At 45.5% G+C, this 26,746-nt stretch overlaps 2 protein-coding genes across 12 annotated transcripts in view; one reads left to right on the top strand and one right to left on the bottom strand.

Annotated features, from left to right (window-relative positions):
- Tbl1x (transducin beta like 1 X-linked) overlaps positions 1 to 4,226 on the top strand; it is a 184,343-nt gene extending 180,117 nt beyond the window's left edge. For all 11 annotated transcript variants that reach the window (XM_058585529.1, XM_058585533.1, XM_046464228.2 and 8 more), the window contains one exon: positions 921 to 4,226. In XM_058585529.1, the coding sequence (XP_058441512.1) occupies positions 921 to 947 (27 nt within the window). In that variant the 3' untranslated portion in view covers positions 948 to 4,226. The remainder of the gene's footprint in view (positions 1 to 920) is intronic.
- A 2,301-nt stretch (positions 4,227 to 6,527) lies between these two features.
- The window catches only part of Gpr143 (G protein-coupled receptor 143), a 35,596-nt gene continuing 15,377 nt past the window's right edge, over positions 6,528 to 26,746 (bottom strand). The window contains exons 5-9 of the mRNA XM_046464235.2: positions 23,615 to 23,724; positions 21,672 to 21,780; positions 20,354 to 20,471; positions 18,735 to 18,963; positions 6,528 to 6,950 (exon numbers count right to left, since the gene is read on the bottom strand). Coding sequence (XP_046320191.1) covers positions 6,856 to 6,950; positions 18,735 to 18,963; positions 20,354 to 20,471; positions 21,672 to 21,780; positions 23,615 to 23,724 — 661 coding nt within the window. The 3' untranslated portion in view covers positions 6,528 to 6,855. The remainder of the gene's footprint in view (positions 6,951 to 18,734; positions 18,964 to 20,353; positions 20,472 to 21,671; positions 21,781 to 23,614; positions 23,725 to 26,746) is intronic.

Below are 26,746 nucleotides of genomic sequence, written 5' to 3'. Positions count from 1 at the left end.
TTATGGGACAATCGGCTACCAGAAGATTGTGGGATAAAGGACTGGTGGGGCAGGGAGAGGATTCTGGGAGGAAGGTAAAAGGATTATAGGAAAAAGCAAAGGATGGTGGGAGAAGCAAGAACAGGATTCTGCGAGGAAGGACTAGTTAGAGCAAAGAGTTCTGGGAGGAAGGTAAGAGGATTTAGGAAAAGCAAGGGATTGTTGGAATTAAGGAACAGAGGATACGGGGAGAGGCATGGGATTATGGGATAATTAAGCTACCAGAGGATTCTGGGAGAAAGAAGAGCTTTGTGTCACCGCTGATTCTGGGAGGGAAATATGAACAGGATTGTGGTATAATTAAGAGCCTTAGGGTTCTGGGAGAAGCAAGGGGTTGTGGGAGGAAGGAGAACAGGATTCTGGGAGTAAGGAGAACTAGCTGGTCAGAGCAGGGGTTTCTGGGAAGAAGGTGAGAAGAGAATTATAGGGAAAGCAAGGGATTATGGGGGATTCTGGGAGAAAAGGACTCACAGGTCAGAGCAAAGGATTCTGGGAGGAAGGCAAGAACAGAGTTCTGGGAGGAGCAAAGGATTTTGGGAGATTCAAGAGAACAGAGGATTCTGGGGAAAAGGACTTGTGGGCCAGAGCAAAGGATTCTGGGAGGGAGGTGAGAACAGCATTGTGAGAGCAGCAAGGGATTGTGGGAGATTCAAGAAAACAGGATTCTGGGATCAAGAAGGGCTTGGAGGTTAGTGCAGGGGATTCTGGAAGGAAGGTGAGAACACGATTGTGGAAATGCGAGGGATTGTGGGAGACACAAAAGACGGCGGGAGAATCAGGCTACTAAAGGAACTGGGGGAAGCAAGGGGGTAGAATGTAGACTTCTGATGGCGTATTCGTGCCGTTTCTGAAGGTAACAGGTGCTTCATCTTTCCTTCCAGGTGTGTGTGTTAGACCTGCGGAAGTAAACACAATGAACGTTGGGAGAGGAGACAGAGATCGTGACGGAGCAGCCGTGGGTGCGCGGGGTCGCCGCCCTCTCCCCGCGCACCGGCTCCAGCCGTGTTCGAGCTTGACGTGTGCACTTGGAGTGTACCTTGAAACCAACTTGTCCCTGGCCGCGGGAGTCTCTCTCTTTCCCGTCATCTTCATCCTGAAGTTGAATAAGCAAAAGCAGACCGAGAGCCCTGGGGGAGGGTCCCGCCCGGGCCGCCTGAGCCGGGGAAGGAGGAGGTCGGATGCGAGTGGGCTCTTGGGGCTGAATGGGCAGGGGGTAGTGAAAGAAGCTGTGCCAAAAAAAAAAAAAAAATATGCTGTGATCAACCCAAAGGTGGGGACCGCCTCCTTAGGGTCCCCGAGTCGGTTTGGACACCACGTTGCTCCCACAAAGGCTGCTCGGAGACCGTTTGGACTGATGGAGCGCGCGGCTTTGTCCTCCCAGCCCCATTTTCTAGAACCTGGTTTGTTGGGTGGCTTTTGTGTCCACTGGAATTCCGTGCTCCGGGGCCTTCCACGCGAGGTGGAACCTGCCTGCGGTGCGTTGCTTCTTTCCCCCTTGGTCATGTCCTTGCCCCTGCGCCATTCGCTTTGGTCCCCTCTCCCTCCCTTTTCATGCCCCACCCCCCCAACACACACACACACACACACACACACACACACACACACACACAGACACACGCGGCCAGGGACAGGGTGACGTGATGAGGAAAGCCCTGATGGACAGCTCTCTCCCCACCCGTCCACTGCCCCTCTCCCCTCTGTCACCCATAGCTGCTCCACGTCTTGGGTCTCAAGGGCACTTTTGGCGCATAAATAAGTGCTTTATGTAAGAAGGCAGGGAGGGGGACTTTTTACAGGAGAAAAAAAAAAAACGACTTATAAGAGAAAGAGCCTGGAGTATTTTTGGAAAAAAAAAAAAATATTTTTATGTTTAAACGATTTTAAAATCCTAAAATGGCCATCAGACAGAGAGCTTTGTGATTCATATTTAAAAAGGAAAAAAAAAAGGTCAGACGTCACTGGCAGCCCGAGGTGTCTCGCCCCTTTTCCGTCAGCTGCGTGGAAGGCATTTAGGAAGACCTTGGGTGGAAGAAGGACGGTCCTGCGCATTATCAGCTGGTGCAAAAAAAGTGAGGGAGGCTTCCAAACCGACAGCCGGCCTCTGCTGTCACCTACGCCTTTTCCCCAGAAATATAGCTCCAGTGTTCACCTCACCAAGAGCACACACTGGGAAAGTACTTGCCAAGTAGACCTGAAGGCTCCCCAGAGCGCACCTCGGTCTAGAGAAGACGCAAAATATCACGGAAGAAAGACTGTCATTCCCGAAGGTGAATCATTACCTAGGTAGGATGTTACTAACCACTTCTACCGCCTTTATCCTTTCTTTCACAAGAGACTAGAAAAAGGGTAGGGACTTTTTGTTGCTTTTGTTTTAAAATGGGTCTTTACTATTTTTTAAAAAAAAATTAAACAAGTTTTTGTGTTCCTAGCAAGGTTTGCTGTCGTGGGATCAGGTGACTGTAGTGCCCTCCTCACAACTTAACACTGATTTTAAATTAGCAAGGCGGGAACAGATGGAAAGACGGGGCCTCTCCCCTCTGATTTTCCTGTGGGCATAGGAAAGGGCAGGAAATGTTGGTGAGGCTATGGAGAAGCCTAGGGGGCTGATTTCACTCAGCTGTGTGTTCCTGTAGCTGAAGCAGGGTGTAACTCGGACGGATGCATCTCTCCATGGAGCCCAAAGTCACCCATCATGAAGAGCAGGGGCTTCCTGCACGATTGAGCGTGCTCAGAGGCCATCTGCAGATACCAGAGTGCATTAATCCTCCTCAGACCGCCTCCACTTTGGTAGGTGAATTTTGCAAGCCCAGAAAGACCAAGAGGTGCTCGTGTTATTGAGTGTTGTGTTCCAGCTGTGGCACCTAAATACTCGGCAAAGAAAGCCAAAGTTGCATGGGTCACCATTGAACAGAGCAGGTGTCCCCCAATAAGTTGATAATCTCCTGCCCTGAAGATGCATTAGGTTTGGGGTGCAGATTTTGGGGATCCAGATAAGCACCATCTTTACTGTTCCCCAAGTAAAAATGTTTCTCTCTACAGAATACCAGCTGTCCAAAGTTAGCCCATTGCTGGGATATGGCTCCTTAGACAAGCCCTCTACTGCCATGGGCTATGTCAGGGACTCACTAGACAATCTGCACATGGATGTCGGTAGCCAGGGTCTCATTAGCCCCTCGATGAATCTGAGCCTCATCAGAATTGTTAGGTGGGAGCTGAGGGCTGCAGGCTCGTGACAAGTTCCTGCACAGGAGGGAGCCCGAGAAGGACGAAGCAGCCTGCCCACCTTCCTGCTTCACAACTAGCCACTGGACTCGAGTGAGCATGGGCCACCAGGGGACTAGACGGGGGCATGCATCTTGGGCCCCTGAAGTCCATCCCCCACCCACAGAACACCATGGTCGACAGCAATTTGTGGAACCTCCCTGTCTACAGACCATTGTTCACCCTCCTGCCAGAGCGCCATTAGATTCATCCTTGTAGTCAAGGGGTGGCCCGTGTATCATGCAATTACTGTTCTACGTTGTTTACAGCTCTTAATAATTGTGAGGAATGCTTAAGTCTTAGTGACCAAATCTAACCTTGAAAGCAGACATGATGCGGTAATCCTCTTTGGAATCTTTGGTGGGGTTCAAATTGACCAAGAGCCATGTCCAGCATCTACCTGGGAGGCGAGAGCTGCCCCACGGGGGCCTGGAAGGGCCAGATGGACGTTGCAGGGTTTGACGCTCTGACTCCACTCCACACCGTAGGACTTGACTTTTTGTTCTTTCTAAAAATAGATCATGGAGCCAAGTGAAGTGCACTTTGTCCAACGTAAAGATCTGCTTTTTTCCTTGTTATTTTTCTCCCTTTTTTAACCTCTTGTTCCTGCTCTCTCTTTCATCATTGTGTTTCTTGTCAAATGCAGAAATGTTTCTTCCACCACTCACTGAAGTTTTAGATTCTGGCTTCTGCAGTTTTTATTGTCTGTGTCAGACGTACAGCCAGACGTGGTTCTCCGTCAGCATTTTCCAGATTCTGTTAAACAATATCTGTCCCCCATTTTCTCTACTCCCCGCCACTCACTCCTCACGCTCTTGGGAAAGAAAAAAAAAAATCACCTTGTGTGTCATAGCTCATTTGTTTCAAGAGAGAATTGACAGATCATATTCAGTGTCTTGAATAAATTGCTCTATTTTGATATTAGAGATCTGGGTGCCTGTGGTTTCTCCGTCTGTCTGGGTAACTCCCACATTGACACTGATCAATGGATACAGAATTCTGTCTTTTATGGAAATAACTGCCTCTTCCCAGGATTGCCCCTTAACTGGGGTGGGGGTGTCTGAAGGCCAGGATGTAGCAGTGTTCTGGAACAGGCCAGACCTGGGTCTGAGGACTGGCCCTGAGCTGCCGTGGACCCAAGAAACACAGGCCAGACGAGCTGGGCTTGCGCAGAGAAGCTGACCGGGCACTGACTGAAGTGGGATGCTGGTTGGCAGCAAGACCACATGGATCCCTGTGATCTGGGCTAAAATCCCCTGTATATGTGGGCTAGACCCCCCCGGGTCAGTGCCATTGTTAAAAGATATTTACGGACAGCCTTCGTGATCACAGAAAGCGCTCCGGGCACCTTTGCGTGCCGAATCTTGATTTCCGTAGCTGGGTGTCACTTGGTGGAGTGTGGGAGAAGGGGGAAGGAGGAGTGGAGCTAGTCTTATGCCCTTCTATGTAAGAATCCAGATTTGAATGAACTAATTTTGTTTTCCCTTGGTCTGGGTGCTCTGTCTGTGAAGCATCTCATGGACAGTTTGGGTAAGCCAGCCCAGAGCCCACCGGCCGGCCTGGAGAATACTGTCAACAGGACAGGGCCCAGAGCAGACTACACTGTAGGGAGGGTGGAAATGGAAGAACTCGTGTGCTAAAACTTTGAAGTTGGTTCTCTGGAGAATGGGTGGGTGGTCAGGAAGAGAGTTATCCTCAAACCCTTAGAGACTGCCCAGGAAAATGGCAGGGTATCTAGATTCTGTAGTAGCTACACAACTGTAGACGTTGATATTGATGCATTCTGCGAAATTGGGGGAAGGAGCCAACTACTAATGGTTTTGTTTGTTTGATTTTTAACTGGGGATTGAGCCCAGGGGCTGCTCCTCGAGCCCTTTTACCCTTTATTTTAAGACAGGGTCTTGCAAGGTTGACCAGGCCGGCCTGGAATTTGTGACTCTCCTACCTCAGGAATGACAGCTGGGCAGCACTGCACCCAACCTAACTACAAATTTTTTTTCACGGTAGTAAATAAATGGGCTAATAAACTGGCCCGCTTAAAATCCAGTGGGAGCTATCTGAGGGGCACCACCTCATCTCCCCCCCCCCCAGTTCCCCTCCCAGCTCTGCCTCTGTCATGGTCTCCTCACAGACCACCCAGCCCCTTGGTTCCAGATCCCAATTCCCTCCCACCTCAAGAACTTCCCTCCTGGAAGTTTCCCTGCTCTCCTATCCTCACCAGCATGGCTGTTTCCACTGGATCGTTTTCCCCTAGCCTCCCTACTGTAGCACCTGGCATCTTAAATAATAACAAAACAGCAAATGGACATGCCTCCAGCCTCATAGGAAAAGGGCTCAAAACCCAGGCTGTCTCTGTTGTTGATCTGCCCACTGTTATCTCTGTGTTTCCTGAAGTCCTATCTCTAGTGTTCTTTCTTCCATCTGGTCAGCAGCCAGGACGGGAGGAAGTCTCCACTTATCCTCATCCGAGCTCATCCCAGTCAGAGCCGCCATGCTGGGAGTGTCAGCTAGCTGCATGACGCACCAGCTAGGAGGAGGACTTGTAACCGGGAAGCGGGCCACTCGGGGTTCTTACTTGCCAGCCGCAGAACCTAACGTGCCAATGAGAAGGGTACTTGGCAGCTCTAAGGACTGGAGCATCAGATCGGGGGCTGCACAGAGAGAAGCAGCCAAAATCAGTCTGTGGGGCCAATGCCATGGAGGTAAACACAGTCGACTGACACAACCACACAGTTGCCCCCCAGGAAATTCAAACCTCCTTCACACCTCTACCCCTCCGGACTTTTGGTCAAGGTGTGCATGGTCCCTCTCCCCTTAGGAGATGCAGCAAAAATTGCCCTGAGATCCCTGAGGTCGCAGTGAACTCCGAATCCACCTGCAGCTTTGTGACTCCAAAATCTGGACAGCTTTTCTAGAATGAAAAGGAGTCCTAATCTAGATTCAAAGGGAGGTCCCATGGGACACATGTCTACAGCACCTTTGAAAAATAGTCTTTTCTAGATAAGTAATTGATGGATGGAAAGGTGGAGATGTAGGCAGTGCTGTAAGTACAGGTCAGGTTCCATGGATTCCTTAATCTCAGTTTTCAGTATGACATGGGAATTTTGGGATCAAAGCTATGCCGTGCAGCTCTATGCTCCTCTACTGCTCTTTGGCATCCCTCATACTGGCAGGAAGAGCATCTGTTGGGTATATTGTTTGGATACAATCCAAGTCGGACTGGGGGCTCAGTCACAATTACTTTATTTTATGTAACTACTTCCCCAAAGACACGGATCTTGCACTTCACATTACAGCCAGCCTCAGAACTGCTAATGCCAACTAGGCAGAGTGGTCTAGAAGGGATCCTTCCATTCCCAAGCCCGTCCATGTGGAATGGCGTCTCCTGGCATGAAGAGGATTCTCAGGAGGAAGCTCTAACACAGTAATAAGAGTGGGACTTCAGAGATGCCGTGCTTTGAGCATGCAGTCAGAGGACAGCAAGGACGCACTTCTAGAGAACCCGGGATGAGTACCGCCTCAGGACCACAGAGTCCAGACCCAAGTCACATCCCTTCACAGGTGTCCTTGAGTTGGGTGAGCCATGTCAACGTCATTTTCCTTGCGGGACCCACTTGCAGTACGGATTTCAATGGTGCTGGCATCAGAACCTGGAGAGGAAAAGAGAAGACTCTGATGGCACCTGCATTCTTGAAGGTTTTTCCTCCAGCTGCAGAAAATGCCCTGAGGACTCGGCAACACACCAAGTGTGCATAAATGAAATGTCTTAGTGTTTGGTCTGGAGGAGAAAAAAAAAACTACGGTACAGTTCATCTTCATTTTATCAAATCATTCCCAATGATGAATCAAATCCTGCAGAATCATCTAGTGCAGTTGATAATTAACTGCTACCTGAGTGCTACAGGAAACTGCCTACAGTCAACCTTAAGAAAATTCTGGTACGCAGGTGTAGTTGTGCACGCCTGTAATCCCAGCAGCTTGGGAGGCTGAGGCAGGAGGATCGCAAGTTCAAAGCCAGCCTCAGCCAAAGCAAGGCCCTAGGCAAACAAAGTTTGACCAGGCATGGACTGTTGCATACTGGGTCCTGATGGCTGTTTCTGTTCCCACCATCAAAAGAAAGGAAGCTTCCCATTGGTGGAGGGAGGTGCTGAGGGAGGAGAATCCACATGGAATCTTTGCCCCTCCCCTCCCCAACAATTTAAAGGTCTGTTTCATCCTTCCACTAGCACACCTTCCACATTTGTGGTGGGGCAACCCTTTGCCACAAACGGCACAATTATTCTTTCATCCCATACCTACCCCAGGAGTGTCTGCTTCCATACTGATGTGGAAGATGCAATATGTGACCTCCTCAACTCTATGTGGCAAGTGAGTGCCCTTAATGAAAGCCTTCAGGCCCCCCATCAATGGGCCTTGCTGATCTCTGCAGCCTCCTCTCGGGGGTCTCTCCTCACCCACAAATGAATGCAGGCACACTACATTCATTCATTCATCCTCTCTCCCTCCTCCCCCCATCCCAGCTTGATCCTGCCCCAGTGTCTTTGCATCTCTCTCTCTCTCTCTCTCTCTACCCCCCCTCCCCCTCTCTCCTCTCTCTCTCTCTCTCTCCCCCTCTCTCCTCTCTCTCTCTCTCTCCCCTCTCTCTCTCTCTCTCTCTCTCTCTCTCTCTCTCTCTCTACCTGCAAATCTCTAGTTTACACTAAATTCAAATCTCAGCTCAAATGTTACCTTTTCCCCAGACACACTTCAGGGTCAGCCTGTCTTGAGACCACTCTTGCACCCCTCTTCCTGCTAGGTCTCCCTTCGTAGAATTAATATTACAGATTTATTTGCGTTTTTCTCACTCTGTCTTTACCCCTAGAATGGAGTGTCTCTGGACAGGAAATTTGAGTTATCACAATGTCCCTAATGTCTTAACACCTGGCACACAGAAGGTGCTCAATAAACATGTTGAATGGATAAATACAGTCGGGTCAGTGCCTCAGCATCACTTGGATACAGCATTCATGTGTGGGAGGATTAGTTCAGACTACTCCGAAGAAAAACAGGATCAAGCAGTTTTAAAGGAAGGCAAGTGTGGGCTAGGGGTTGTGGCTCAGTGGAAGAGCGCTTGCCTAGCAGGTGTGAGGCACTGGGTTTGATTCTCAGCACCGCATATAAATAAAGGTATGTTGACAACTAAAAAATATTAAGAAATAAAAAGGCAAGTGTGATTTTCAGCATTCCTCCAATATAAACACATGTAAACCGACTGTGGACTGTGAAGGAAACAGCACTCAGATCTTCCTCCCAGGGTTTGATGAAGATGAGTTTAGCAGAATGTAGGTGAGAGAAAGTCGGACCCAGCATGATCTCAAAGGCAAAGGAATTGAAATGGTGGGTGAAAGTCGTGACATTGCAGGGCTACATCTACAGGCAAATCCTAAGGAGAGTTTGGTTTGCCCACAGAGATGAGAGTAGACCTTCTGTGGGACTGAGTTACCAAGAACCAGCTGGGAGACTTCTGAAAGACACATGTGGTACCAGAAGAGTATTCCCGGTGGAGGGACTGGTGGCACTTGACAAAGAGTTGATTCTTACCAGGGTTGCCCACTTTTTTTTATGAGGACAGCCCAGGCTTCTGAGAAGCTGTGTGGGATTGCTGTGGTCCTTTTCAGGAAGACTCAGCTGCGTGTCACATGGTGACTTGTGACCAAGGTCTAGCTAAGGATAAGCCCTGGTGACCTCACACCCGGGACATGCTGTGGGTTATATGGCTTTGAGGTCTTCCTCGTCTTTCATTCCTCCCCTGGGGCTTCATGGAGGAAGAATATCTATTCATGACAACTTTCTTGAAGCAAATATTGCTGGCAGAGAGCCACCCAAGCCCAGCCCTGTCTGAGTTACGTGGGTGCTTGCAGCTGTGGGTTTTGAAGCAGATCTGGATTTCCATGGGTATTCTCTTCTAGTTTTAAAAGATCTTCTCAGAGAATACCCTGAGAAGTTAGTTAAACAAGGATGTTGGAGGGTGTTGATGAATTATGTATTGGTGCAAAGTCTGTGAACATCTCAAGTCCCTGTAGGAAATACAAGTGATAATGGCCTCAAGATGCCAAAGGACCAACACCCTGCAAATGGCCCCTTTAATGAGCTTTACAAGTCCAGAAAGTTTCTAGGGAACCTCCCAGCCCCACATAGACTTAGATTTGGATGTATACTGGATGTTTCCTATGCCTTCATATCTTGAATTCCTTAGAAGCACTGAAGCTCTGGACACTGGATGAGCCTTGGAAAAGCATACAAGACCTGGGCCCAGATGCTTCAAGGTGTCGGACTACACCTGACCTACCCAAGAGAGCCCGAGGCTCTGGGGTGGGTTCTCATGGATGCTCTCCTAGCGATCACAAGCCAAGGACCACCACATGTTACTTTCAGAGGGAAGTGAAGGGAAAGCAGGTTGCTATGCCAGGAAAGCTTCCCTGGTTGCATTGGGAAGTAGCACAATGTCCAGTTCTTGAGCTCTCTAAGGCACTACTTGGAGGACAGGCAGCTGGAAAACTGCAAGGTTCTTCACAAGATGCCTACAAGAGGGAGATGATTGCCCTACAGTGGCTTGAGAGAAGAAATCTTGCAGGTAGCAGAGGAAAAAGGGAAAAGTCCATGCTGACATGATGTTTTTTCAGAAGCAGTGAAATAAAGGGCCTTGAAGGCAACCTCTGAGTTCTCCAACATCTCCTGTTGGAAGCTTTGCCCACCTTGTATTAGAAAGGGTTAGGGTTAGGGTTAGGAAGCACAAACAGGATTGTGGGAGAATGAAGGAAACAGGCTTCTGGAACAAGCAAGGGCTTGTGGGAGAAACAGGGTTCTGGGAGAAAGAAGGACTTGCAGGTCAGGTCAGAGGATTCAGGGAGAAAAGTGAGAATAAGATTGTAGGAGAAGCAAAGAGTTGTAGGAGAAGTAAGTGAGCAGACAATTCTGGGAGAAGTGTGGGATTATGGGAGAATCAAGCAACCAGAGTAGTCTGGGAGAAAGGACTGGTGCATTATGGCGAAGGATTTGGGGAGATGCAAGGGATTATGGGAGATTCAAGAGAACAGAATTCTGGGGGAAAGGATGACTTGCCAGTCAGAGCAGAGGATTCTGGGAGGAAGGTGAGAACTAGATTCTGGAAGACATAAGGGATTGTGGGAGATTCAAGAGAACAGAGGGGGCTGGGGATGTGGCTCAGTGGTAGAGCACTCGCCTTACACGTGCAAGGTCCTGGGTTCCATCCTCAGCACCACATAAAAACAAAATACAGTGATTGTGTACAACTACAAAAAATAAGACTTCCTAATTCCAAAAAAAAAAAAAGATTCTGGGAGAAAGGAGGACCTGCTGGTCACAGCAGAGGATTCTGGGAGGAGGGTGAGAACAAGATTCTGGGACATGCAAGGGGTTCTGGGAGACTCTTTTGTACAGAAGATTCTGGGAGAAAGAAGGACTTGCCCATCTGAGCAGAAAATTCTAGGAGGGGGCACTAAGGTTATAGCTCAGTGGTGGTAGAGCATTCGCCTAGCATGTGTGAGGCACTGGGTTTGAGCCTCAGCACCATATACAAACAAAAACAAATGTGTTGCGTCCATCTACAACTAAAATTTAAAAAAAAATTTGGGGAGGAAGGTGTAAACAAGACTCGCGGAGACGCAAGGGAGTGTGGGAGATTTGAGAGAACAGGATTCTGGGAGAAAGAAGGACTTGCGGCTCTGAGCAGAGGATTCTGGGAGGAAGGCGATTACAGGATTTGAACAGGATTCTGGGAGACGCAAGGGATTGTGGGAGATTCGAGAGAACAGAGGATTCTGGGAGAAAGAAGGACTCGCGGCTCTGAGCAGAGGATTCTGGGAGGAAGGCGATTACAGGATTTGAACAGAATTCTGGGAGACGCAAGGGATTGTGGGAGATTCGAGAGAACAGAGGATTCTGGGAGAAAGAAGGACTCGCGGCTCTGAGCAGAGGATTCTGGGAGGAAGGCGATTACAGGATTTGAACAGGATTCTGGGAGACGCAAGGGATTGTGGGAGATTCGAGAGAACAGAGGATTCTGGGAGAAAGAAGGACTTGCGGCTCTGAGCAGAGGATTCTGGGAGGAAGGTGAGAATAGGATTTGAACAGGATTTGGGGAGATGCAAGGGATTGTGGGAGATTCGAGAGAACAGAGAATTCTGGGAGAAAGAAGGACTTCTGGGTCACAGCAGAGGATTCTGGAAGGAAGGGGAGAACAGGATTCTGGGAGACACAAGGGATTGTGGGAGATTCAAGAGAACAGGATTCTGGGATAAAGAAGGCCTTCCGGGTCAGAGCAGAGGATTCTGGGAGGAAGGTTGAGAACAGGATTCTGGGACAAAGAAGGACTTCTGGGTCAGAGCAGAGGATTCTGGGAGGAAGGCAAGAGCAGGATTCTTGGAGATGCAAAGGATTGTGGGAGATTTGAGAGAACAGAGGATTCTGGGAGAAAGAACTTCCGGGTCAGAGCAGAGGATTCTGGGAGGAAGGGGAGAACAGGATTCTGGGAGGTGCAAGGGATTATGGGAGAATCCATTTTACAAGGATTCTGGGAGAAGGAAGGACTGGTAGGTCAGGACAGAGGGTTCTGGGAGGAAGGTATGAACAGGATTGTGAGAGAAGCTAAGGGATTGTGGGAGAATCAAGCTACCAGAGGATTCTGGGAAAAAGAAGGACTCACAGGTCTTACAGGATTCTGGGAGGAAGGTAAGAATAGGATTGAGAGAAGTAAAGGGTTGTGGGAGATTTAAGGGAACATGGTTCTGATCAAAGTAAGGAGTTGTGAGAGAAATTATAGAACAGAGAATTCTGGGAGTAAGAACAACTTATGGGTTAGAGCAGAGGATTCTGGGAGGAGGTGAGAAAAGGATTGTGGAAGAAGCAAACGGTTGTTTGAGAAAGAAGGTCTTGAAGGTCAGGGCAGAGGATTCTGGGAGGAAGGTGAGAACAGGATGATGGGAGAAGTGAGGGACTGTAGGAGAATAAAGTGAACAGCATTGTTGGGGAAGAGAGGTTGTGAGTGAAATAAGAATAAAAGATGCTGGGAGAAAGAAGGGTTGGTGGTTCATTTCAGAGGATCCTGAGAGGAATGTGAGAACAGGCTTGTGGGAGAATGAGGGAAACAGGATTCTGGGAAAAGCAAGGGGTTGTGGAGAAATAGAGAACAGGGATTGTGGGAGAAAGAAGGACTTGCAGGTCAGAGCAGAGAATTCTGGGAGAAAGGTGACTACAGGATTGTGAGAGAAGCAAGGGATTGTGGGAAAAGCAAGGAAAAAGGATTCTGGGAGAAACAAAGACGGGTGGTTTATGATAGAGAATTCTGGGAGGAAGGTGAAAGTAGGATTGTGAGAGAAGTGAGGGATTATGGGAGAAATAAAAGAACTGAGGATTCTGGAGGAAGAGGCATTGTAGGAGAAATAAAAACAGGATTGTGGGAGAAAGGAGGACTGGTGGTTTGTGGCAGAGAATTCTGGGAGGAAGGTGAGAACAGGATTGTGGAAGAAGCAAAAGGATCTAGGACAATCAAGTGTACAGATGATTCTGGGAAAAAGAAGGACTTTCAGGTTAGAGGATTCTGGGAGGAAGGTGAGAACAGGCTTATGGGAAATGTAAAGAGTTGCAGGAGAATTAAGGGAACAGTGGATTCTGGGAGAAGGAAAGGGTTGTGGGACAAATAAGAGAACATAGGATTCTGGGAGAAAGAACTACCTGTGGATCATAACATAGGATTCTGGGAGAAAGGTGAGAACAGGATTCTGGTTAAAGTAAGAAGTTGTGGGAGAAATAATAGAGAATTCTGGGAGAAAGGACACTTATGGGTTAGAGCAGAAGATGCTGGATGGAAAATGAAAAAGGATTGTGGGAGAAGCAAAAGGTTGTGGGAACAAGGAGGACTGAGGGTCAGGACAGAGGATTCTGGAAGGAAGGTATGAAGAGAAATATGGGAAAATAAAAGGGACAGAATTCTGGCAGAAGTAATAGGTTGTGGGAGAAATAGAAAACAGAAGATTCTGGGAGGAAGAAGGACTTGAAGGTCAGAGCAGAGAATTCTGGGAGGAAGGTGAGAACAGGATTATGGGAGAAGCAAAGTGTTGTGGGAGAAATGAGAAAAAAAGGATTCTGGGAGAAAGGACTGGTGGTTTATTACAAGAGGATTCTGGGAGGAAAGTGAGAACAAAATTGTGGGAGAAGCAAAGGGTTCTGGGGGAAATCTAGTTTACAGAGGATTCTGGGAGAAAGAAGGACTAGTGGTTCATGGCAAAGGATTCTGGGAGGAAGGTGCAGGATTATGGGAAAAGCATTGGGTTCTGGGAGAAACAGAACAGAGGATTCTGGGAGAAAGAAGGACTTATGAGTCAGGGCAGAGGATTCTAGGAGGAAGGTGACAACAGATTTGTGGGAGAAGCAAGGAATTGTGGGAGAGTCAAGAGAACAGAGGATTCTTGGAGAAATAAGAGAACAGATAATTCTGGGAGAAAGGAGGACTGGTGGGTCAGGGCAGAGGATTCTGAGAGGAAGGTGAGAACAGGATTGTGAGGGCATTGTGGGAGAAATAAGAGAACAGATAATTCTGGGAAAGAGGAGAACTTGCCGGCCAGAGCAGAGGATTCTGGGACAAAGACGTGAACACAATAGTGGGAGAAGCAAGGGATTGTGGGAGATCAAGGGAACAAAGAATTCCAGGAGAAACAAGGGAGGGGTCATGGGATAACGAGGACACACAGGATTCTGGGAGAAGGTACTGTGGTCCAGGGCAAATGATTGCTCAATTTCTTTCTCACACAGAGGAAGCAGATTCTTGGAGAAAAGAAACAACAGATGATTGTGGACGAGAGCAGAGACTGTGGGAGAAATTAGGAGAGATCAGAGGATTGTGACAGAAGCAAAGAATTGTGGAACAGAACAAAGGATTGTGGGAAAGATGGGCACTTTGGGTATAACAGAATTATGGAAGAAACTAAGAATTGTGGGAGATAACGGGATTGTGGAGAAGCAAGGAATTGTGGGACAGGACAGAGGACTGTGGGAAAGACGTGGATGTGGGGGCAACAATGAATTGTGTGAGATATGCGGTATTATGGAAAGACAGAATTGTTACAAGCTGAGATGGATGCAAATGCCAAATAGTCCTATGAGACGGCATAGTCCCTGGGAAATATATTTGAATGACATTGGAAGTTCCTCCACCAACAGAGAAGTAAAGCACATTCTCAGATGAGAGACTAGTGACTACCAGAGACATACTGACCAGGGAAGAGTTAGAAGAACTCTTAAAATTGTCCCCAATGGGCTGATGACTGCCCAAAGTCACACAGAAATCATTTCCAATGTGCTTAAGTGTCCTAAACAGCAAAACTTTAAAATGATTTAATTTCTGAAAGGGGGAAAAAGTTATTTTTGAAGGTTTTTGTTTGTTTGTTTTTGAGCAACATATGCAAATTTTCTGTAGGGTTACCACACAAAATGATGGGGACTGTGCCTTAGGGACAATTTGGGTTTTTTTCAGTATCAAATGGGGGCTGGGGTTGTGGCTCAGTGGTAGAGTGCTCACTTTGTATCTGTGAAGCACTGGGTTTGCTCCTCAGCACCACATAAAAATAAATAAATAAACATATTGTGTCCATCTACAACTAAAAATCTATTTAAAATAAATATCAAATAGATTTTCTTAGGGACAACTTTAATTTTAATATTTCAAGGGTGACTAAATGTACACTTAAGAGCCTTAGTGCACCTTCGTATCACCTCCACTGCATACTTCTGCAGGAGATGTTGTTGATTTTACAAACTTCTGTGTTTCCAAAAACTGACTTAACAGGCATTAGCTAACAATACATCACCGGGGTGTCTAAAATGACAACTGCCTCTTTTTTTGGGGGGGGGTGCTGGTGGGCAGGACTGGGGATGCAACCCTGGCCTCTTATGTGGTAGGCAAGCAGTCTACTACTGAGCCACATCCCTAGCCTGACAGCTGCCATTTTAAGAGAAATTCTTTCCAAAATTAAAAATACAATCAGTATTGTATTTTGTCTTTTTCAAAAGGCTTTCCCTACTTGCTTTCTTCTTCCACCCAGTTCTTTCAAAAAAGTATTTACATAGATTATTCTGTTACTAGAATAGAATTATTATTTTTAAAAGCTTGTTTAATTTACCCAGTACACTGTGAGATAATTAAGGGAAAAGTCTATAACCTGTGGCACCTAATTCAGAGCCTGACGGAATCCTTGGCAGTCAGCCAAAGTTGTTTAAAACACAGAGACGGGGTAGATCCATATGATGGATGGAATATTATTCAGCCAAAGAAAGAACAACATACTAATATACGTGTGCCACATGGATGAACCTTGAAAACTTTGCTAATTAGAAGAAATCAGACACAAAGGACAGATCTATGTGAAATGTCCATAAGAGGCAAATGCATAGGGACAGAAGATTACTGGTTGCCATGGCTGGGAAAGGGGAATGGGAATTAACTGTTAAGGGCCTTGGGGTTTCTTTTTGAGGTTATAAAAAATAATCCAGATTTAGATAGTGGCAGTGGTTACCCATCATTGTAAACATATCAGAAACCACTGAAGAGTACACTTTAAAAGAATGAATTTTATGTTATATGGGTTATATCTCAACTTTGTGTGTGCATCATGCTGGACTTGAACCCAGGTCCTCTGGCATGCTAGGGAAGTTCTTGCCCAATGAGCTGCAGCCTACCCCTAGCATCTTCTCAGTTCTCTCTTTGTGTGTGTGTGTGTGTGTGTGTGTGTGCGCGCACGCGCACGCTGGGGACTGAACCCAGGGCCTTGTGCATGCAAGGTAAGCACTCTACCAACTGAGCTACATCCCCAGCCCAAATCTCAGTTCTCTTAAAAAGCAAAGGAAGAGGGGGAAATCAGCATTTCTTTACAGATGAAAAGATAAGAGATCTCTAACTTTCCATGTGGAAGGAAGATACCATTGTGAAATGTCCAACTTCTCCTGTGGGAGCACTATGCAAACTCAAAGTTTGTTGTTTTTTTAGATGTCTCCTTCTTCTATTTGTTTTTCAAGATATAAATTGATGAAACAAATAGAGTTCAAATTTCAAAGAAAACCTCCTTTTCGGAAATGAAATGTGAAAGATGACACAATGTCAAAGTGAGGAGAGGGCTGGGGGTGCAGCTCAGTTACAAAGTGCTTGCCTAGCAGGCATGCATGAGGCCCTGGCTTCCATCCCCAGCACCAGGGAAAAAAAATAATTTTTTTAAAAAATAAAAGGAGAAGGTAAGGCAATCCAGGAATTACTGCCCTGTTTAGTTTTCTGTTGGCTGTTCGTTTGCGTTGTGTAAAACCCTCCATATAAAAATTTCTAACTTGTGAGCACAGACCTAGGCAACAGCTTTCTCAAAAGAATGAATATGATTGATGCTGTTTGCCCATGGTGATTGGAGTGCCTGGGGCAGACTGGGATATAGTTTTTATTGTTATTTCTTTTTAGTGTTTTATTTGACTGTCAAAGATTGACTCAGCCACCTTAATCCACCAGAAAGGGAAAACCAACAAAGCCAAATAGTTCCAGATGGCAATTTTGGGCTCATAACTCAGGTGGTATCAGTAATAGCATGCTAACAGCAATTCCAACTGGTGGGTCTGTCATCCTTAATGCACTGTGTTTACTAGATAGAAAATCCAGAGGTTGGGGGAGTGGCTCCAGGATAAAGGCTTGCCTAGCCTAGCATCCATGCGGCCCTGGATTCCATGCTCAGCTCCACAAACAAAGAAAGTCTATAAACACAAAGTACATCTGTCATAACTGTAGCCTGAAGTATTTCTGTTTCCCTTCAAGGATCCCAATTATGACCAATTCTGTCTCATGGAATCAATCCATCAATTCTTCACCATGTTTCTTTAACCCATCTTGTCACCTAAAAATGAAACTTCCTTCAAAATATTTAAATAGTAGGAATGGAAAAGAAAACAGAGCTCTTGTAGCCATTTCCAGATATCTTTCTTCAAAGTTTTCTGACTTCAAAATTCAACATTATACTTTGGTATAAAAAAAGTAGCTTGGATAGCGTATTGTTTCTCTTTGGTCTCCTGTGTGTGTGTGTGTGTGTGTGTGTGTATGTGGTGCGCATGTATGTTTGTGTGCACACACTGATTCATATTGGGTAGAAGAAAGTTTTAGATTCACACTTTCAGAAAGCCTAATTTTACTTGGACATTACAAATCATTAGTTAAAACTGCATGGCTTGGGCTGGGGATGTGGCTCAAGCGGTAGTGCGCTCGCCTGGCATGCGTGCGGCCCGGGTTCGATCCTCAGCACCACATAAAAACAAAGATGTTGTGTCCGCTGAAAAACTAAAAAATAAATATTAAAAATTCTCTCTCTCTCTCTCAAAAAATAAATAAATAAATAAAACTCCATGGCTTTCAGTGTAGTGATTTCCAAACTTATTTCCTTAACCCAAATATCTTTTTTTTCCCCACTAAAACAAAGCTTAACAAGGAAACCCTAAGACAGAGGTGTATGTTAGCAAAAATGTACTTCTTTAGTCATAATTTGAATTTTATGAAAAATAAACATTGTAATCAATTAGAATTATAAGGACACCTCAGTTAATTCAAAACTTTCAAACTGAAATCTGAGCTGAAAGTTACCATCATGTACCAACTTGAACAATTAACACTTTCTTTGCTTTGACTTGATGGTGTCACATCTAACTTCAATGGCCACAGAGCTGACGTGCAGTAGCCTTTAAGTAATTCTCCTCTGCCATCACTGTATGGTGATCCCTTAAAGATGACAGGAGAAAGTTATTCTGAGCTCCACATTCAAATCAGTTCAGTTATTAGGTTAACTCAAGTTAATATGTGGGCAGGCTAGTATTTGGTAGTCAACACATTTGAAGTATTCAATTTAATCACGGATTCTACTGTGAGTTTTGGAATGGAATTTGAATTATTTATTAGATGCCTGAAGCATCACATCAGGGTTCCACAGAGCACAGTTTGACAATCACAGTGCTATGTGAACAGGATAAATTGGAAAAGCCGGTACTGGTTCTTTGGCTTTTTGCCCTACATGCCCCCAGTGAGCTGGACAGAGAAGTGCACCTGTAATCTAAAGAGCTCATGTCATAGCATTCATCACCTCACAGCAAAAGTATCAAAGGGTTTAAAGTGACAATTTATCACTATTCAAAATGCCATTCAGCCCAATTGGGAACCAGTTATAAAAAACACAGGCTACAGGGCTTAATAATTAAAGGAAGGGCATCATTCAAATATTAAAAGGATGGGGGGCTGACGAAATGGAAGAGTCATCATGGGCTATTGTAACACGCCCTCTGCCCCTCAGTGTTTGATAAAGGATTGACCATGGAGTTCTGGTGTGCCACACCACTCCTGCCCTGGCCTGTGGAGCGTAAGTTACCTTCTGACAGCATGCTGAGGGCCTCATCAGAAGTGTGTCCCCCAACTGGAGCCACCTTCCTGCAAGTGAGGTTTTCAGGACGCACGCAAGAGCCCACCACCTCGGCTGCTGAAGTCGTCATGGATTCCCACTGGATCACCATCTTGGGAGACTGGAGACCCATGCGGCATCCTGTCCAGCCATAGAAGGCCAGAGACAAGAGGAAGCCCTGGGCGGGATTCAGTATCCCCTGGGAGAAAAGGCAAAAAGATGCAGCAGTCAGTGAAGCAGGACAGGAAGTAGAGCCTTCAGTTGCCACATAGTGCCAAGCTCCACTCAAGCGCCCACTGGGCTGCCCTCACTCGGAACAAGTGGGTTGTTTGGTTTGGGGCAAGACTAAGATTGGCCGTAGTAGGTTCTGCATCTCCAAGGGCTGCCTGAAAATAGAGGAAGTGGGGAGAGTGCAAGGGAGAGAAGAGAAAGGATGGGTGGGGGTCAGAGAAAGAGAAGGGGAGGATGAAGAGGACCAGGAGGAGAGGAGAGGAAGGGGAAGGAAAGTGGGGGAGAGGAAATGCAAGCAAGGAAGGTGATAGAACCAGCCATCTTGGACCTCTGCTCCCCTGTGGCTTTCCACCTGGTGCTGCCAGGTCAGAATTTGATTCAGTCAAGGTTCTTGGGGTAACATTACTCCATAGAGCTAGCCAGAGGAGCCATGTGAAGCTCTCAGCCAAAACACACAGATCAAGAGGGCTCGTGTGGGCTTATGAAAGTCATCTCAAGTGACACTTTTCCAAATTCAGAACAACATAAATAACAATTTTGCATGGCTCAGAGCATACCTCTCTGCCAACAGCTCCTAATACACATGAAATGTGATGAAAATACAGGGGGGGGGGTGTCCAGTATTTTTATACATGTTTTTATGTAATAGTAATTAATCTCAATTTTATAGGCTACATTTTCCAGTTAATACAGAGACTTCATAATCATCGTTTTTAACTTCTGGGTCACATTCAACAAGATGAAAGCCAAGGGCTGGGATATAGCTTGGTGGTAGAGTGTATACTGAGCAGATACCAGGCCCTGAGTTTAATCCCTGGCACCCCAATTTTAATTAAAAAGGAAAAAGAAAAAAACAAAATATGAAAGACCATAATTTACTTTGACATTTGGGTTTCCAATAATGCTTTAGAATTTTATATAATGCTGAGCCAGGCCTGGTGACATGTGCCTATTATCCCAGCTACTAGGGAGGCTGAGGCAGGAGGATCACAAGTTTGAAATCAGCCTGGAAAACTTAGCAAGACCCTGTCTCAAAATGTGAAAAACAGAAAGGACCAGTGGTACAGTGCTTGCCTAGCATGCACTCTGTAATTGATCCCCAGGATTAACAACAACAACAACAAAAAGATGATAAAAGTGCTGTACTACTGAGTTATACCCCTGACTCTCTATCTTTTTAATGATAATCACTACAATGAATGAAATTTTCTCAGAAGTTCACTAAGCCAAATGTAGGTAGTCCAAGAACCTACTTGCCTCGTTGTATATTTATATAAATAAACATCATACTTCTGATTGTTCTTTTTTCCTTCCAATTTTTTTTTTTCAAGAAGAAACTTAAATCTAGATTAGCTTACCATAATGAACCACGTGGTCTTGGCTGCATCTCTGACACGTTTCAAAGAGCCTGCATTGATATCTGGTTGCATTTCAAGGTAGAATAAAAGGCTTTCATTGATTATATTGGACAGCCAACTGTTAAAAAGACAATGGCCCACAGGTGAAGAGAACATGCCACAAAAATTCATTTTAAATGCTAAGGATCAGGGACTGATCTTTGCCACACTGTGTATGTGCCAATTCTAGGTAGAGAGCTGATCACTTCCACAGCAAGCAACTGAACCAGCACACCAAGAATTTATTTAAGGAAATGTAATTCCTTCTCTCAGTCTAACACAGAGATCCACAAATCCTTCCCATGTTAACACTCAACACCACATCAACATGTAAGGTATCAAATAACCCAGAATTCAGTCTTGGTTTGAGGAGCAACCTGAAGATTTTAAGATGAAGAATTTACTTTGACATTTCACACTGAAATTTTAAAATGTTACTCTTGGGGGGTCAGTGAAGTTTGAAACAGTGATCTAAGTGTATTTTTACTGGGAGGTAATTTCTGCCTCTCCTAGGAGCATGTCCAAACAAATCCCTTCATATCAGGTAGATTATTAACACCACAAGGCTTGCTCTGAGAAAGTATTTATTCACCACATTACAGGGTGTTACCATTCCAATTTTTTTTTTTTTTTTTTGTGGTACTGGGGATTGAACCCAGGGCCTTGTGCATGCAAGGCTCCATTTTTTTTTTTTTTTTTTTTGCATTGGTTATAAGTCTATTTTCAAAGCATCCATCTGAAACATTTGGGTAGGATACCAGACATGGAGAATCTCAGCAAAAGAAATTTGCTAAGCCTTTCTATCCAGCTTTGACTGAGCTGAATCTTTACACTGGAGATGTGTCCTCACCCCTCTATCGCACACAGGAATTCTGGTGTCAAAAACAAGGCCAATGGGTGCATTTAAAACGCATGGGGCTGGAGATATAGCTCAGTTGGTAGAATGCTTGACTCACACGCACGTGGCCCAGGGTTAAATTCCTAGCACCACAAACAAACAAACGTTACCACCTCCCTCATTTTGGTTAATCCCAGAATCCCAGTAAGGGGTTACGCATAGTTGTTTCAAAATTAAACTCGGAACCTCTTATTCTTGGGGCTTTATGCCTAAATCAAGTAAATATTTTCAGTTTTTGCCACAAATTCAGAATTCCAGACTTGCTCAGAGATGTCCCTTCCACATGCTTCCCTTAAGAACTCACAGGTCACAAATGGAAGAGAAAAATGGTAAGTGGTTTGCAAATCCCATCCCACTGGCAATTAAAAAAAAAATAGTTACCAAGCGATTAAAACCAGCATTATTTTGAAAAACCGGATCTTGATCACAGCTCCCATTCGCCTCTCGTTCTCTGTGTAAATGCCCTGTCTTCCTTTCAGTAAAGAGGCCACTGTGAAGAGCACAGGGGAATGACATACTTACTGTGTTCATCATTCTTATTTATTTCATAACAGAGAAGGGCATCAAAGCAGGTGTGAGCCCATAAACAAGGCCAGAAGATCTAAAGCGAAGCAAGTTATTGACGTCACCCTCCCAGCTACCCATGTGAAGTCCTTATAGGATCCAAGGAATATGTATTTTAAATAACTTGAGATTTACTGTATGCCCATTCCCTTTAGTCAGCTTCCTCTGATGTTAACATCAAACACAACACAGGATACTTGTCACAACTAAGAAAATAACACTGATACATTAGGAACTAAACTTCCAATTTTATTGGATTTTACTAGTTCAGGTATTTTTTTTCTTTTTTATAAAATAAGGCACTTATTATTTTAAAATGTTGAAAATTTAACATTTCTTCTTAGAAACAGATTAGAACACCTACAAAAAAGTTTGGAGAATAATTAAATAGAGCTGGGTGCAGAGGCACAGACCTGAAATCCCAGAGACTCAAGAGGCTGAGACAGGAGGATTGCAAGTTTGAAGCTAGGCTCAGCAACTTACTGAGGCACTAAGCAATTTAGTAAGAGTCTGCCTCAAAAAAATATAAAAATGAAAAGGACTGGGGATGTGGTTCAGTGACTAAATGTTTCTGGATTCAATCCCTAGTGCAAAGTGTGTGTGTGTGTGTGTGTATTTTTAATTAATGGCTGAAGGTTTAGCTTAGGGGTAGAATACTTGCCTAGCATGTGCTAGGCCCTGGGTTCAGTCCGTAGCACCACTAAAAAAAAAAAAAAAAAGAATCGTCAGTGGTCCCTCCCACAAAGACAACCACTGCTACCACTGCCGTATATTTCGTTTTTGTTCTTGTTTTGCAGGACTGATAAGTGAACCCAGGGTCTCATGCATCCTAGGTAAGCACTCTACCACTGGGCTTCCACCTGTAACCCCCACAGTGTATTTCTTTTCAATGGTTTTTAAGTCATTTTTTTTGTGTTCCATATAAGCAAGTCATTATACAATTTTGAAAAAATAAATTCTCTTATTTAATGCACTATATTTAAACGCACATAGGAAAAGACTCTTCCAAAGAATAAAAGATGTTATTAAAAAGTGACACAATCAGGAGCTTCCCCCTTTCGTTAAGGTGGACTTCCTCACTCCAACTCTGCCCTTGAGAGATCCAAGGCAGCCTGAGTAGGTGGGCACTCTCTCCAGGTCACGCTTTCTTGAGGAGGACGACAGGGCCGGAACGCAGGTTCCCAGTCCTGGCCCAGGGTCTCTCTGGGGACTCGCTACATTCCGCTTATCTAGTTTTTACCCCATCCCAAATGACTCATTTCCTGTGCTCCACTTCCTGTTTCCTGCCTGTCTGAGAACTGGCATAGGCCAAGTGCATTATGGGAGTGTCTGGACTAGGCCAAGTGCATTATGGGAGTGTCTAGACCTCTCTGTCCATGCCTCATCCCTTCCCGGATCCACTTCACTCTCCTGCTCCTGTCTCACCTCTGCAGTTTTCCAAGGCCACCTTCAGAGCCTACAAGCGTGCCAAGGGCAGACCCAGGATGAGCTTCACACAAAAGTGAAAAACCAGCTAGTCCTGGCCTTAAGCTAACAAACATTGGCAAACATGTAGTGCTCAACTAAGTATGCTTTCTGCTCAGTTTTTCTTACTAAACCTGTTCACTGTCTCCATCTGTATTCTGCTTATGTCTCTGGAGGATGATGAGTGAGGTCCATTGTCCTGGATCATTCCAGAAGGACAACATGTTATCATCTCAGCCCAAGAGATGCAGCTATACCCCATGGCCTTGTACCCAGAGAACTTCCCTGCTACTTACCTGCTGTCACTGTCTTTTGGAACAAGACAGGGTTAGCTACCAGAACGAGCAGTAGTGGCAGGTACGTGGTGATATAGTGTGGGATGGCATGGTCAAGGCCTCTCTCACACCTGAGGGAGGAACAGCAAATCATTCTTCTTGAAAGAAAAGCTTTGGCTGGAATATACCCACTTATCTGCAGGCTGAGATAAGAGGATAAGAACAAAAAAAGAAATGCATAAATCTGCCCAGACTCTGAAAGAAATCAGACTCGTTTCTCATGTCCAAGAAGAAGCAATAAATTTCAGGAGACTCGGGGAGATTGTTCATGTTTCTGTCCTATAAATAGGAGAGCCTCTGAACCTTTCCAGTGGGGACAGCTTTTAAAGAGCACTACTGGCCCAGGCATGGTGACACAGGCCTGTAATCCCAGCAACTCAAGAGGCTGGGGCTGGGGGATTGCAAGCTTAAGGCTGGCCTCAGCAACTTTGTGAGAACCTAAGCAACTTATGGAGACCCTGTCTCAAAACAAAAAAATAAAAAGGGTTGGGGATGTGGTTAAGTGCCCCTGGGTTCGATACTCAGTACAAAAACAAACAAACAAACAAAAAACCCTACTGGAAGAGGTAAGAAAGGAAAAGAAATCTGGGATGGTAGATGATTCTTTGCACTAGGTCTCTTCAAAGGGAAAACACACAATTTAGAGACAAAAGCACTAATTAGCTAGTTAGGTTTTGAGTACTTACTACATAATCTCAGCTAATAACATGAAAAAAATCCAGTCCTTGTCCTTGATCTGTTCAAATGTATGACCTTCGTATGTCAAAGGAAATTCCTTCTCACATTAGGAGTAACAACCAACTCTTCAGTGGTTCTTTTCAGGGAAAAGGACTAGGATTTCTACTGATGAGTCATAAGCATCATGAGTCACCATGGGACATGGTGGTAAGAGGAGGTGGTGAAAGCCATTGATATGTTACCAATAGGGACCATCAACTAAGATACACAGAAAGTCAATGAGAGAAAAATGGCACAGAGGAAATGATAAATGAAGAAAGGGGACAGAGGATGCCTGAGGCCCAATCAGAGAGAGGCAGAAGTGTCCCTGTGGCCATGGAAGTTACCATCATAAAAATGAAAATGCTCTTAATACTTAACATTAATATTTGTGTGGTGGTCAAACACCTTACCAGGCTCCACATGGTGTGGACAGACTCTAGGGAAGTATGGGAAGCAGGAGAGGAGTGGGAGTGGCAGATTCCATTGCAAAGATGGAAATCAAATGGCCAATGAGAGAGTGAGGATGTGGCTACAAGAATGACAAGAGGTCTGCACTGCAGGATGTGCGGATTAAGAGATGATGATCTCTTAATGATGATTAAGGTGTCACACACCTGTGATCCCAGCCACTTGGGAGGCTGAGGCAGGAGGATTGCAAGTTCAAGGCTAGCCTCAGCAACATAGCAAGATCTTGCCTCAAAATTTAAAAAATGAAAAAGACTGGGGATATAGCTCAGTGGTAAAGCATTCCTGGGTTCTATCCCGGGTACTCCCCGCAGCCCCCTAAAAAAGAAGAGAGATCGCCATTTACAGATTAAGACGCTTAGATCAGGTGGCCTCCTGGAGCCCATAGGAGCACCTCAGGGTTCCCTGTGAGCCAGCCCTGTAGCAGTGGTGCCCTCAGGCTCCAAGGTAATTTTTCTAGAAGTCACCAGGGTCTCACAGGTGAAGGCAAGTAAAAGAAACTCCCTTTCCTATTAAGATCCTTCTGTTAGAACAGCTGTGACACTGTGTCTGTCCTTTTGAAGTTCCCCGTGAAAAGTGACCATGCCAGGCTTCCACACATTCTGGACAGACTCTAGGGGAATCGGGAAGCAGGAGAGAGCTAGCTAGCTCTCTGTCAATATCCACAGTTGACAAGGCAACACCGATTTGAGATGTCTGAGTAGCTGTGAGAAGTCAAAAAACTGGGGAGGAATGACTAACACCATGAGTCAACAAATTTTTTATATAAAGAGAGATAATAAAGCCAGGTGGGGTGGCACATGCCTATAATTCCAGCTACTTGGAGGCTGAGGCTGGCAAGTTTGAGGCCATACTCAGCAACTTGGCAAGACCCTGACTCAAAAAAGGGCTGGAAATGTAGCTCAGTGGTAGAGTCCCCATGGAATCAATCCCCAGTACCACAGGAAAAAAAAAATATTTCTTTTTCTTCAGTTTCATAGGGCACACCATGGTCTCTTGCAACTACTCAATTCTGATTATATCACAAAAGCAGTCACAGTTGGAACATAAATAAATGGGTGTGGCTGTGTCCCAGTAAAATTTCATTTAAAATAACCAGCCAGACGTGATTGCACAAACCTGTAATCCCAGTGAACCAGGAGGCTGAGATAGGAGGATGGCAAGTTTGAAGCCAGCCTCCTCAATTTAATGAGAGTCTGTCTCAAAACAAAAAAATAAAAAGGGCTGGGAAGGTAGTTCCAGGGACAATGCACTACTGGATTCAATCCCCAGTACCCCAAATTAAAATATAATAAAATGAAAACAGGTCAAGGGCCAGATTTGTCCTAAAGGCTATACTATGATGATCTGTGTGTGACCTACAGAACCCTAAAATCACAAAAAGACACTAACCACCTGTTTTCCAGTGGAAGTGAAATCCTACATCCTTGGTTGGGCTTTGAGACCTTGCAAATGATGGCACTGCTGGGATTTTAAATGAGGAAATGCCTGAGACAATTCCAGAACCACATTCCTCTGCATCTGTGTTCAGGGTAGCCAAGAGCATAGGATGGGAGAGGCATAGAGCCAGCTTCCAGAAGCTTCCCTTGCCTCGGCCACATCACTTCTAACTCATCCTCAGAACGTTAAACTCGCCTGATCTTTCAGTATTAAAGAACAGGTGTGAGGAAGCTATGGCAAGATGGAAGGGGCTGTCCCTGCATCTTTCTAGTTACGAGGAGGGGTATAATCTGCGCATGCACGCTGTATGCTCAGGCACCCACCCACCCAAATGAGAAAGACAGACCCAGGGGAAAGATCTGGGGAGCAAGGATGCAGTGAGCACACCGTCTCTCAGCTAGATGGGTCTGTGACTGTGGCCTCTCGGGGCCAAGAGGAGGGGCTGAGCGCCAAGGCACCCACTGTGTG

This window comes from Marmota monax, unplaced genomic scaffold (assembly GCF_021218885.2).
Source record: "Marmota monax isolate L192 unplaced genomic scaffold, Marmota_monax_Labrador192_F-V1.1 WCK01_AAM20220418_F8-fsc00260, whole genome shotgun sequence".
Taxonomy (NCBI): domain Eukaryota; kingdom Metazoa; phylum Chordata; class Mammalia; order Rodentia; family Sciuridae; genus Marmota; species Marmota monax.
The sequence above is the reverse complement of the archived record's forward strand: the minus strand, read 5'-3'. Positions and strand labels throughout refer to the sequence as shown.